Below are 14294 nucleotides of genomic sequence, written 5' to 3'. Positions count from 1 at the left end.
ACCGACGGCACGTGCCGTATGTTCGTGCTGCCTGATGGCATCCTCTACCGCCGCAATATCAACCCTGACGTCCATGAGTTGCTCCTTGTCCTTCCTCATCATCTGCGATCCGTCTTTCTCGAACAACTTCACGATGCACCGATGGCGGGACACCTTGGGGTTTTGCGTACATACGACCGCGTACGACGCCGGTTCTTCTGTCCGGGTCTCTACCACTGTGTGCGTCATTATGTCGCAACTTGCGAATTGTGTCAGCACCGGAAGAAACCTCCCCTGCCATCTGTCGACCGACTCTATCCAATTGAAGTTCCCTCTGAACCATTATTTCGCGTAGGCCTTGACCTGCTTGGCCCTTTTCCGACGACGACTAGAGGGAATAAGTGGATCGCTGTCGCTACTGATTACGGGACACGCTATGCTATAACAAAGGCGTTGCCGACTAGTTGCGCAACTGGCGTCGCTGATTTTCTCCTTCACGACGTTATTCTCCAGCACGGTGCACCTCGATAGTTACTTACAGACCCCAGCCGCTCGTTCTTATCTCGAGTTGTGAACGACCTCCTCCGCTCTTGTGCCACTGAGCACAAGCTCTCCACCGCTATATACTACCCACAAACGAACGGTCTTACAGAACGTCTCAACCGAAGACTCACAGAGATGCTGTCGATGTACGTTTCCAACGATCGCCGCGACTGAGATGCCACGCTGGCTATGCGGCATTCACTTATATCTCGTCCCGACATGACACCGCAGGATATTCACCCTTTTATCTCTTGTATGGTCGCGACCGCACTTTGCCCTTTGGCACCATCCTACCTTCTGTGCCCCATTTTCCCACTGAGTACTCTCGTGAAGTCATCAATTTCGCTCACATGGCAGGTCAAGTCACCCAATCTCGCTTATTAGCCTCGCAGTATCTGCAGAAACAGCGTTATGACCAGTGCCATCGCGATGTTCAGTTCGCGTCAGGTGCTTGGGTGCTGCTTTGGTCACCATGTCGTCGGGTCGGCCTCTCCCAGAAGCTTCTCTCTCGCTACACAGGGCTTTATGAAGTGCTATGTCAAGTTAACGATGTCAATTATGAGATCGCGACGTTACAGTTTCATCCAAGCTCAAGTCCGCTGCCTGTTGACGTCGTGGGCGTTTCGCGGCTGAAGCCATACTTCGCTAGCAGTTCTTCGCCTACCATGCACCGAGACGGCGCTTCACCACCCGGGGGTCCTGTTACGGAAGGGTAAAAGAAGAGAGAGAGAGAAAGGAAGATCGCGAGACGCTGGCCGCTGCGTGTTGTTACTAGTCAGCCATTTTAACCCCATTGACTCTGCTTGTATATACATTGTAATACAGTCTTATACTCACAACATTCCCATAATAATATTGACACATGTACTTGTCTTTATCGAGCGACATGTTTCACCGCCTAAGAAATGTTATCTCACAGCGCAGGACGCACCTGCATGTATCAGAAGTTGCTGGAATGTTATCGATGGTTCCATCCTCTGTCTGTGACCGAACCTTGTGTAATCTGATTGCATGTGTGCGCGACGTGAATAATGTAGAACTTTGTGGAAGACACGCGGGTCCCAGCGATTACTCTGGAACATTCGACGACTGGTGTATAAAAGCAGACGCGCTTGACCCGCTCATCAGATTTTCGACGAACGCCGATTGTATTTGCCGCTATCGTTCTTTGAGTGTACCCTGCTTTTGAGGGCACAAGTTCGCCCAATAAAGCGCTAGTTTCTTTAATCGAAGTTTTGCTGCCTTCTTTGCCGTCACTATCACGTGACACTATTGTTACTGATGCTGGGTGGACAACAGTGGAAGTGAAACACGTGGAACACGTGGAAGTGATCACTTCCCAATTCTTATGTCACATCCACGATTAAAAAGTACTGCGAAATGAAAATACGTGTATACACCAAACTGGCAGCTCTTTCATTAACCATTGTCCAGTCAAGTGGATTGTGAAGCTTACTTAGAGACTCTAACTCGCATCAGTGGTACAAGAAGCAATGAATATGTATACGAAACAAGTGCCGATTTCTAATGAGTACATGCCAGTATACGGAGAACATGAGCATTTGAGTGCTGTAAAAAAAGAGCAGAAAGGGCTTATCGCCAGAATGGAAATATATAATCGCACAGAAATTCATAGCAAATTCACTCATCATGCGGAGACCACTACAAATATTAGGGGGGGGGGGGGGGGGGGGCAATGGCATGAATTTTGCGATACGGTTTCGCCCTTGACATAAGTACCGCGAGTACGGATGACCATTTGTGCATTAAGTGGCCCTGTTGTTCAAACACAACCATTTCGTGCTATCGCAATAGCCAAGGATACTTCAGAATTAGTAATAGCTGAGGAATTCTGCAAAGTTAGAACTAGAACAAGCGTATCAATTACTTGCGCTGAGTTTCAATATTAAGTTGAAGTGGCAAAACAAAAAGTTCTTGCGTGTTTTCAGACACACCATGTACAATTACACTACGAATTCTCTGTGACTGAGCTAAAATGTCCGCTTGCGTCTTATAAGACAAAGACTGCTGCAGGTACATATTTCATTACATACAGTATGTTGGAAAACATGGGACCTAATGGGCGATTGGAATTTCTGGAGCTACTTAATGACTTGTGGAAAAAGGAGTGCCTCCCTGACTCTTGGAAAACAGCACGTGTGATACGTATATTGAAGCTTGGTAAAAGTCCTCTTTCTCTTGAGTCTTTTCGTCCTGTGAACCTGACGAGCTGTTTATGCAAGGTCATGGAGAAAATGATTGACACTAGGCTTCAATGGTGGTGTGAGCAAACAGAAGCACTTCCCGATCACATGACAGGATTTCGAAGGCGGCGATGCGCCACGGATGCAATTTTGGATATCGTTACTTATGTTGAACACGAAGGAGCTAGGGGAAATGTCACAATAAAGTGGTTCTTTAGGCATTCAACGAGCCTTCAACACAGTCAACCATGCTCATATATTGTGTGGCCTGCTAGAACTGGGAGTCTCTGGACGGGAGCTACGGTGGATGACTAACTACTTGAATGGCAGATCAGTAATCATTCAAACAAGAGAAGGAAATGTTCTTGTCATCGACTTATTCAAGGAGTCCCACAACGCAATGTCTTAAGTTCGTTTTCCTTTAATTGTGTGATGGCAGATTTACCACGGAGATTTCCACCTGAATTACACTATTCTATATATGCGGATAATGTCTTTATTTGGGCCTCTGGTTCAGGTACTAGCCTTGTTCAATCAGTTTTAATTCGTTAAGTTAATTATTCTTTAAATCTATATTGAAGAGTAGTAGCCGGCGCCAACTAAAGCCGCCAACATCTCCCAAGTACTATATAATAAAAAATATATACCTGTGGGATTGCGAAAGCGTTATAGTGCCTTTAGTGAAATGTTTTCGATTGGTGGTTTCAATTTACGTTTTCCGTTGATGTTTTCAGTTGATGTTTTCAATTGTTGTTCTCAGTTGATGTTTTCAATTGATCTTTTCAATTGTTTTCAATTGATGTTTTCGATTGGTGTTTTCAATTGGTATTTCAAATTGATGTTTTTGATTCGGAGGCAGCGTGCTCATTCTATGCACTCATGACGTGGCGCCGCCTCCTCCCCATTGGCTGCGCCGTCACGTGGCCAATGACGCGTGCACTAGGCCCCAATTTTAGTCAGCCAAATGGCTGCGAGGTGACGTGTGTAAGGACGCACGCACTAGGCACACCTTCAGTTAGCCAAAACCGTGGAGCTGCCTTGGCGTTGGGGAAGCGTGCTCGTCTCGCACCCGGGAGGCCCAGGTTTGATTCTCACTAAAACCGACGTGCACAAAATTTTCTTTTCAAGGTAATTCATTTTCTTTGTTTACAGGAACCTCCATGGGAAATTTGACGTAAATGAGAGAAAACTTATGATGTGCTTTTACTCATTGCGCCGACGGCCATTTTTGGTACCATCACTCGGTCACGCCGCCGACGCCGATGACGGAATCTCACGTAATGGGGAGTATAATGCTTTCGCATTACTACATGACCTCTTCAGTCCTGCGCTTTAGCTGTACACCTAATTGAACTCGCAGCACCGCAATGCAGCGCGCTATGCAGCGAAAGCGTAAGTGTTGTAAAGTGTTGGAATGTTCCAGCGGTTCAGCTCTGCAACTGCATATATGTGGGGGGGGGGGGGGAACGTACGCAACTGGCACCACTCAGGAAATTAGACAGTTTCCATCGTAGATCAAAGTGCAATATTTTTTTAAAGCAAATTTGTTAGCAGGTTCATCCGTAGAATCAGGACGTTGGCAGGAGTGTCTAGTTGCACACATTGCTAACTCGATGAAAACTTCGATAGCTACTACCGTAGGCTTTTATTATAGAGGCGATTGCGTTAAGGAGCGAGGCGAGATTGTTTATCGCTCTTTGACGTCACTGTACGTGGTTTTAGGCTCCCATCAATGTATTTAAAGAAATGTTTCATGAATTTCGACATGACGCTAACGATAATAAACAACCACCTCCAAGGGACAGGAAATTGTTTGGCTGCTTGACCTGCGCCTTTGTTTCCTTCGTAAGGCGAACAATTTCGCGATATTGCCTCGTTTCTTCATTTTTTAGCTTTTGCAAAGGCGTCCTGAATCTTCTCATTCTTTATTTATTTAAAGGTCATCCTTTTCAGCGCACGTCGAAAAGTATGTGGAAGAAATAGCAAATAAGGTGAAACGATTGCACGATCTGAGTCGACGCTTCACTATAGACAAGGAAAACTGAGTAAGCTCATGTCTTATGCACACAATGAAAGATGCGGGGAAATTGCCTGTGGTCCACGCTTTCGACGTGTCAGGCAGAAAATGCCGCTCGGGGAACGATCTGTTTTCCTCTTAGGTGAACAAATCTTGCCGTTACGCGCGTCCGATTTTTACTGAAGTTTTTCCGCGTGCGTTCTCATAATTCCACATTTGCCTACTTTGTATCGAAACTACATGCCTTCCATGCAAAAGTTTCCGTTCATATACATTTTATATATATAGTTCTCGAGGGACTCGAGAGAAGATAATAGAAGGTAATATAAGACGTTCGTCTTTACCATTGCATCACGCAAATGAGCAAATGTATTTGGTAGGCGCATTTGCATAAATTCTCTTTGAGATGACCCACGGTGTATCTTCCACTCGATACTTGGGTTGTCGGTGGCTATAGTACAGCACGTGCGGATTGTTTTTGAACGACAATGTCTGTGAGTTGCAGCGTTCACGGAAGCCCTCTAACGATCAAGTTTGCGAGCGTTGACAGGTGACCGTCACTTTGCTCTTCTTTGCTGTTAAGTAACGTCATGTAAAACTGTTGAGTAGGAGGCGATCCTGCCGACTTCGTAGCGAGCTTGGAATTTCAACATTTAAGGTTTCGGTATATGGTAAGTGTATGTACGATGAGAAGTGTCATTATTATATTCGGTCGAACAGGAAGCCTTAGCTCGGGCCAACTCCAATTTAGTCTATTCAAAATGCACGTAAAATGTAGAATTTATTTTATGAGAGAACTGTTGCAACATACTTGAACTATTGTCAGAGCAAGGATCTGTCGCCTTTATTCAGTACCTTACTAGGATAATAGGGCTTTGGAGGAGTATACCGCTTGTAACTAGTTGCACAATATAAGAGCAATGTTCTGGTCCCTTGCTTGTGTAAATTTCTAGCAGATTATGGCTTAGGAAAAGCATGCGTTTTGAAAGCCAGTTGGCATGTGATTATGTTACTATAGTTCCATCATTTATCCTGCGTGTACATAATTGCCTTTCCTGGAAGTACATTTCTTCTGTGCCTATTAGCACACGAGTGACGGCATTGCCATGCCTCATGAGGAAGTTGTACCGTACTGTGCATTTTCGCATTTTTTTTTTTACCTCTGGATTGTACTGCGCATTCGTACTCTCTCCTCTTCTCTTGTATAATTTAAACCTACTTTTGCGTTGCAAACTAGTTGCGGAATGTGGAACCGCAACTCTACCCGAAGTTTATAAAACAGCCGTCGTTGCGCCTCTAAAACTATTCTTGATAAAAGCGGGTCCCTGGCCGAAACGGCGAAATAAACCTGTTGTATTTTTCAACGTGGTTGGCTTCAAATAACCGTACAGTTGCCAGCCAGGAACGGTTACTTATGATATATATATATATATATATATATATATTGGGCAGGAACTACGGTATATTTTGATGAGTCATCAGCAAGATGAGCAAGCTTAGTACTGCTACTTTCGACCAGTATTCCGCTTAGAGCAACTAGCAAGCAGTTACAATATTTACGAACCACGTACGTATATTGCTTAAGCCACCCTAGATTTACAACGTCAGGGCAGATTCATATTAACGGCGAGTAAATGTGGCGAATTATAATTCGCCGAAACTCATATCGACTGGGCCTCAAGGTACGAGGGAAAGAGAACGAAGAACGACATTAAGAAGGTTTTTCTGGTGTCTTGTACACCAACGTGTTCTAGTGCAGAAAAAGAAAGCGCAATGGGTGACTAACATAATGGTGTAAATTAGGCAAAGCTGAGCAGTCGCATCGAACTTTGTTTAGATTACTTCATTCTTTTTTTCTTCGACAAGACATGCTGTATATTTATTCATACGTCACAAGCCACAGAAAGAACCAGCTCAGCACGATGCTGTTTGGCATGTAGTTTCACAATCAGTCTACCAGCATAATAAGTAAGGAGTCGACTTCACAAACATTGGTAAAGGCCATCTAACATGCTACTTTTTCTCCTGGGCATCTGCAGTGCTAGGGTATGAAAGGCTTTAATGAGGAAGCCTTTGGTTTTCCGAAAGCAACAATTAGATATCTCCACATTTTCCGCCAGCTCTCCCTAAACGCCGCAGATGCAGCAATCATATACGCCATAGTGACCAAAAACCAAACTGAGAGTGTCTGAACATTAGACGTACCGCACATCACGCCATAAATCTCACGCCCCAAAGAAAGTTAGCCGCAATGAAGAATCCTATGCTCATAAGCGTATTAGAAAGGGGTCTCATTGAAACTTCACATGCCCACGTTGTCATAACTTTATTAAATTTGGACAAACACGCAGCCTTTATGAATATTCGGTTGTCCCCTCTTCATCCACCACAATATTTTGATGAGGCAGCCCTTTTAGCTTCAAGAGGGATTGTGGGAGCTCGACGTGTCCAAGTGTTGAGACGACAGGCGCTGAGACACGCCAGCGTCTTACTCTCTGAGGAAAGGCGAGGGCGAAAGACGCGGTCACTGGGATGCTAATTACACGCTTCGGGTCATCCTGAAAAACCCATGGCATCGCCGGAGAGCGCTTCCCCCGTTGGCGCCTGAGGGGACAGCGCGAGGGATAAAGGGCTTGGATGAGATTGTCTGTGCGCGAGCAATACATTCTTATCAAAACAGCCCACACGTTTTGAGCCACTCACCACAGCCACGCCACTGATGGTGGCCATCCCTGATTTAAAATCGAATCTTACTTTATCCACCTGCTGCTCGACACGAGGGAGAAGCGGGTTATTATCATTCGAACATATTTCGATTCCCCTCAATCCCTGTTACTCATGTCGCGATCAATTATTTCCTCAGCTTCACTACAGCGACGTTGTGCAAGCGACGATGCCCTTGGTCGTTCTTCGGCCACTTTTTCGTAAAAAGCACATACTGGAGTTTCTTTTTACGTAACATGATGTCTTTTTTTTTTCGACAAAATGACGTGTTTGTGACTGACAGCCTCCTATCAGTTATTAGGTAGGTAGGCCTACATTGGGCGTAACAGAGTAAGTTGGAAGCAATATGCATGCGGCTACTTCTAACTTACATAGCAAAATATAAATTTTCTTGAAGCCAAGCATGAACAAAAAAAAAGAGATGAAAACGACGCTTGAGCATGCGGAGACACTCATATACAAGATATTTTTGAAAGATGTCTTCTCTGCCAAATGCTTATCTGGCTGTAACCTTGCTTTCTTCTTCCAGTAGTCGCTTGTAGTCGACTTGGGCAAGATCGATTTCAGTGCATCTTGATAAACAACATTTGTTTCACCAAGTCTATTGAATCAGCTCAGCTCTCTGTTCACGTGGTCATGCATGGTGGCGATTACTTCCTGCCGTTTCAGAAAGAGAGAATTATTAAGTTGCCTTTACTCTTTTTTACAATTATATAACGATATAATACATATAGATGCGTTTGTTGGCGCCTTATGATTAGGCTAATAATACTCGTGCCCCTCGGTTTCCTTTCTTCTCATTGATTACACAGCCAGGGTCTCGATTCCAGCAGCTTTGATGCCTTCAGGTACTATGCGTGGGTTTATTGACCAGTTGCCTTCATCTACAATGTTCACGCACTACGTGACGCCTGTGGTAGATAAGATGTTCCACATCCACTACCATGACCGCGAGTGGTGGCGCTGACTAACACTCCCAAGGTTAGCTCTACTAGAAAAACATATATACCCCAGAAAGCGGAGGGAAACCGGTGCCGCCGAAGTTCAGTCGGTAAGAGCATCGCACGGGTAAAGCCAAGACCCGAGTTCGTGTCCCAATTACGGCCATTTGTTTTTTAACCACCATCTTCTCCATTTATTTATCATTTCCTTAATTCAATTAGTAAGTACAAGTAATTCCCCTATGTGGTCATTAGTGTCTTTGTTGGCTTCTCACGAAATGATTAATAAAAGCTGAGCCCCTCGGGTCGGGTAACCCTACTTTCTTCTGACTCTCATATATATATATATATATATATATATATATATATATATATATATATATATATATATATATATATATAGTGATTGTTTGATTGATCGATTGATTGAGTTGAACGTGCAAAAGCAATACTGTGAGAGACGCGGTAGTCGAGGGCTGCGCATTAATTTTTTCCTCCTGCGATTCTTTACATTGCCCCTAAATCTTAGTACACGGGCATCTTTGCATTTCGCCTCCATCGAAATGCTGCCACCATGGCTGGGGAGCCAGTTTCCCGTACACCATATTTAACGAGAAACTTTAGAACACAATATGAAGAAGTTACTGCTTCCGGAGAGCTATTACAAGGGAAATTCAAAGACCAGTCATGCTGAGCTTTATATGATATCCCGTATTTATTACTTACATTTATATTGCTTGATGCGCCTAACACATTTAGAGAAAAAAGCACGCCTAAGCGCGCATGGATACCCGCTGTCTTTCACAAAATGCCAAGCGCATTCATCACCAGTACACTTCTCTGGTTCCGGTTCTTCAGCGATCGAGTGCGCGCTCTGCTGGATCAGGAACAATCGGAAGCGCATTCCCGTGCGAATAAAATCCACCGAACAGCGAGATTGAAGACTTTCGCCCGGAGGCATCAATCTTTCCTGCTGCCGTCTGCCTTTTCCCAGATCCGCGCCCCCTTGTTCTTTTTTTCTCGCTTCTATGGAATTTTGTATTTGTGCGCTTTCTCCATTCGGCATTTATATATCCCCTCATTCGTCATACGTTAGGGTGTGGTCGCATTTCACTTCACCAAACTCCTGCCTCCACCCACACAGCTTATTGACGCCGATATGCAGGGCTTGATTTCGCTTCTTTTCATTCATTTTTTTGTTAGTACGTGTGTTTGTCAGAGCCGCACGTTATATAAAAACATCTGTATGGGTTCAATTTAGTCAACACAGGCAGAGTTTCTGTACTACTCTCACCATGAACCTTGTTTTTCATTATCCGTGTTCTCTAATAAAGTTCTCAATTCACGTTACAATACTCGTGCATAAAAATTACCGTCCGCGCCGCAAGCGGGAATACGTGGGTGTGGGACATACTATGTTGAGTACCTTTCTGATAGCGAGTTGTAGCTTGCAGCAAAACACATCGGACACACTAAGCCCTCAACGCTGAATAACACTAGCAGCTACTGTCTTTAAATTGATGCTAGGACAACAAACAGTACTTATTGCAGCGTTAGCTCTTTCTTATTTCACTAAAAATTATTCACTAAGCATTTGTTTTCTTTAGCTGATGCAATTTCTTTTTGTGTGTATTTTAAGCTTGAACGTTAAAAATACCTAACCACCACATGCGACGTTGAAGATTTAGTTAGCCATTTATAGTCCACAAAGTAGTCAAAATCAATCTGAAGCCCTCAGCTATAGCTTCTACAATAGCTTCAATGATGTTTCGTGGCATTAAACCCTACAAAAATTAAGGAAAATGTTAAGGCATAGAAAAGATATTGTGCTTGAAATCCCCGATTCAAACGTAGAAAATATTAAGGAGAGCAATGACGCCATAGGGCTTTCCATTTATCCATAGTTAATAAGCTACAAAAGCCAAATTTTTCAAAACATTCTTTCCACAGAATATTATCATCCACTGTTGGTAACCTTTCGTACCTGTTTTCCTTCAAATGTGGCGCAGCCTCCACAGAAAAAGTTATTGTTGCGTGAATATTTAATCACTGGTCTGGCCTGTCCTCTTAATATATGCAAAGTGAAATGAATCACTGACATTGTGCTGACAGTGCTTTTACACTGCTTCACTAAAAAGAAAATCAATATTTGCTGAAGACGGGTCTGCCCACTGTTTATTATGTTGGAAGGTCCTAATACAAGAGGGAGCGCCCATCATACCAGTACTGATTGGAATACACCGGCTTCGCACCCAATGTTACACCGTATGCCATCGAAGCGAAAATTTGATGGCTTTTCTTTTTCTTGATATAGGGCGCCTCTATTGCTACACGTTTAGTTCACACTGTTTGCTTGCCGCAATGGAGCCTGGATTATGCGGTAAATAATTCCATTTCCAGTGCATGCACGTGAACTTCAAAGACTCAGCAAAAAATTTTGATTAACGGCATCAGACACGCTTTATCCAGACTTTCGCAAAGCTTTCTTGCTGTGCATTATTGCTCATTTGGTAACGATGTAAAGCCGCAAAGGGGAGTTGTTTCGTCTCCTTGTTCGGATGCCATTGCTGTATCTATGCCTACGTTTGCGTTTGCCGTCCTCTACAGCGCACTTGGAATATTTCTTTCTCGCCGACCACATTACGCATTTCAGAGGAGTATTAACTTCGTGCTTATGGTGCGACCGTGAACCAGCTGTTAGGTTATATTTGACGCAGACCGCAGCGATGGCCTAGTAATAGCCTCGTACGCGGAAGGTACTAAGTCCCGGTGGAACCTGAAGCCCATAAGTTTTTCTAATGGGTAGACATGCCCTCCTGCGTAGTGCTCGGCGACTCATGAAGGGTTGGCATCTCAAAAAGAGGGCCCTATGGAGGTTATGTGCCGGTCTCTGGCCACGTCTTGTCCAACCACAGGCGACCCTGTTAAAGCACATGCGTAGCGGCTGTGGGAGGCGGTTTAGAGCTGCCACAGGGTACCTATCCGTAAAATAGGTACAACCGCTCTCTCGGTCAAGTTTTAGGCTTTTACGGAACCTCAACGTTGGGTGTTTGTGCACCAACCGGAAGGCATTTCCATCTAATAGGTACATTGGTATGCCACATGGGAAATGCTCACCATAGGAGTGGCCAAAGCCTATTTTTTTCGGGGTTTTGTTGAGCCGAGAGGGTTCCATGGGATTTGCATGGTGCGGGCTCCTTCCCTTGAAGTATTCACCCGTAATGAAAGCCGAGTGTCAGGCAGAGGACGCCTGTGCCCATTTTCGTAACCACTGGGTAACTGGTAGCTAGCCGCGTCGATATGAATCCATGACCTCCCACAGCTGAGGTAAACACTGAACGAGGGGGTGGTGGGTGTGATAATATATGCATACATCATATACAGCATTCTGCATTACACAGGGAAAAAAAACTAACTTGTATGGAAATGAAGGGAGTGGTGTATTTAAATAAAATAATATCAACGCCTAAATATTCACCACTCATCTAGAGTTGGGGATGATGCCGGTAAATAGGAGTAAACGATATGCATAGTTTAGGCGCTAATTCATATCTCAACAGCGAAGTGCCATGCTTATGGTGCACGTAGGATAATTTAGAGATAGCGAAGATCACTATACCTTAAGCAGCGCTTCTGTTTGCTGCTAAGGGGGTGGTAGCGTTCTATTACCAGAATTTATAGGTGGAGTACTTTTTTTTTTCATGCTTGTTATTACGGCATGGCCTGTAAGTGAAAAAATTCGTAGTTTCGAAATTTTGACGCTTCTAAGCGCACGGGTAGTTGATGATTTTCTCTAACTAATGTACTCCGCTGGTGATTGGGGCCTGTGTATCAGTAAGACCCTTACTGGAGAATAAAGGCAGGAACGCTAACCAAGCCTAAAGTAATGGTAACCAAAGGACCTACGTATTGATGAGCCCCACTTGCCTGCTCTCATGAGATGCTTTAACCGAGGCGCGAACAGAATGCTAGCGCTTCTGCGCCACCCGCAGAAAGCGCCAATGCACAGAGGACAACTTGTGGTACACACTCGGCTAATCGTGGAACATCGTGCCCGTCGGTTACGCCTGGGCTACTCAGCATTCCCGGGGAGACCCACCCCTCACTGTTGACATTTTAATCGGCGCTTGTAGCATACGTTCATGGTAAAAAATTTATCGTGTAGTTTTTTACTACGTTTAATAGTGAAAAATATGGCGCTGAAGTAGTCCATCAACCACGGGAATTAAGAGAAAGCTTTAGCTCGGGCCGAACTCCGACGCGGCCTCTTCAAATACATGTAAAACGGAGAAACGCTTTTCTGAGATAACCCCTTGACCGATTTTAATGAAATTTGTTGCATTTGAAAGATAAATGTAAATTATTGTGACTGTTCGAAGCGGAATTCCAATTTAGTGTCTGAATTTCATTAAAAGATTTTTCAATAATTTAAAAGATAAAAAATATATAGAAGCACGAAGTTTACCAATTAATAGCACTGGATCAAGAACAGAGGTCGCGGTTCTGTAAACGGCATCCATTAGATAATTCAAACCAGACAAATTTGATACGTCAACTTATATATTCCTTGAATTTGTTACGTTGTGTACAAGGGTTCTGCAAAGGCTGTATTTCCATATTACAAATATTTTTTAGATTTGTGTGTAACCTACCAATTTTGTCCGCTTTATATGTACTATTAGATGCAATTCACATAATTGTGATATTTTTTTTAATTGATATGATATAAGGAGATGTTGACACACAATTTAAGGCGCCGGCTACTCCTTATCTCTTGAATGGCTCCATCATATAACATACAGGGTACAAGAATACATATGAAATAGTCTTTTCACGGAAGCACCATGGACTTACCACACAACGTTTTCACAGAAAGACTATGACATAATAAAGACATGGTACATACAATATACAAGGTAAATATCTCCACAGTTATGTAGATGAAAGTCTCAAAAATACAAATGATATTGTTGCCTAATGACACAGTCTCTAGTCAGCGAGTGATACATTCACCGTGCAAACGCACTATCACGTATAGTCACAGCAAAACAGTCAACATAACATAATTCACAAATACATGCATATTTGCAGCGACAGTGAAATGAAAGGAACCATAAAAGCGTTAATAACGTCCAACAATGCCGCTGTCTTCAAGAAAAGTCTTTAGTGCTCTTAAAGCGCTCTTCTGCAAAGACGTTGTTGGCCAAGGACCCAAGAGTTTCTTTAAACTGAAAGGTCGGCGGTCTAATTTAATTAGGGTTGATTTAAGTCGGCATCTTGGTGTGTAGTGACGGGGGCAGTCTAGAAGCAGGTGATATATATCTTCATCTACAAATCCACAATCACATTCGGGGGTTTCCGCACGGCCAATTCTGTGTAAGAAATGTTTTGTGTAGGCAGTGCCTAGCCTTAATCGATGAATAAGAGTTTCTATAGTTCTGTCTAATGATAATGAAAATTTGAATTCAATGAACGGATCAATATGGTATAAGTCCGAGCTCTTGGAATTCTGGTCAAACCAAGTGTTTCTACACATTTTGAAAGACGTTGTCCGTATAATGCAACGTAACTCATTTTTCGATATTGGGAGCGGAACTACATCATCTTTGACGTGTGCTTGTCGTGCTGCTTCATCGGCTGCTGTGTTGCCAGGAATGTTACAATGCCCTGGTATCCACTGAAATGCTATCGAATGTTTCGCTGCGCTTGCCCTTGTGAGGTATTTAAGCGTCTCGTATGTTATACTATCACTGAATGTTTTCCCTTTTGTGCTGCAGAGTGATATTAGAGCCGCCTGTGAATCGCTGAAAATTACCCATTTTTGCGCATCTCTTACTGACAATATCAATTTTATCGCACATAGGATTGCGAACAGTTCGGCCGTTG

The 14294-nt window shown here is 43.6% G+C and overlaps 1 protein-coding gene across 1 annotated transcript in view; it reads right to left on the bottom strand.

The window, feature by feature from the left end:
* Window positions 1-7473, bottom strand: part of LOC140218412 (uncharacterized) — a 121279-nt gene extending 113806 nt beyond the window's left edge. Inside the window, exon 1 of the mRNA XM_072288127.1 lies at window positions 7447-7473. Coding sequence (XP_072144228.1) covers window positions 7447-7473 — 27 coding nt within the window. The remainder of the gene's footprint in view (window positions 1-7446) is intronic.
* Window positions 7474-14294: the final 6821 nt, after the last annotated feature.

This window comes from Dermacentor andersoni, chromosome 5, assembly GCF_023375885.2.
Source record: "Dermacentor andersoni chromosome 5, qqDerAnde1_hic_scaffold, whole genome shotgun sequence".
Taxonomy (NCBI): domain Eukaryota; kingdom Metazoa; phylum Arthropoda; class Arachnida; order Ixodida; family Ixodidae; genus Dermacentor; species Dermacentor andersoni.
The sequence above is the reverse complement of the archived record's forward strand: the minus strand, read 5'-3'. Positions and strand labels throughout refer to the sequence as shown.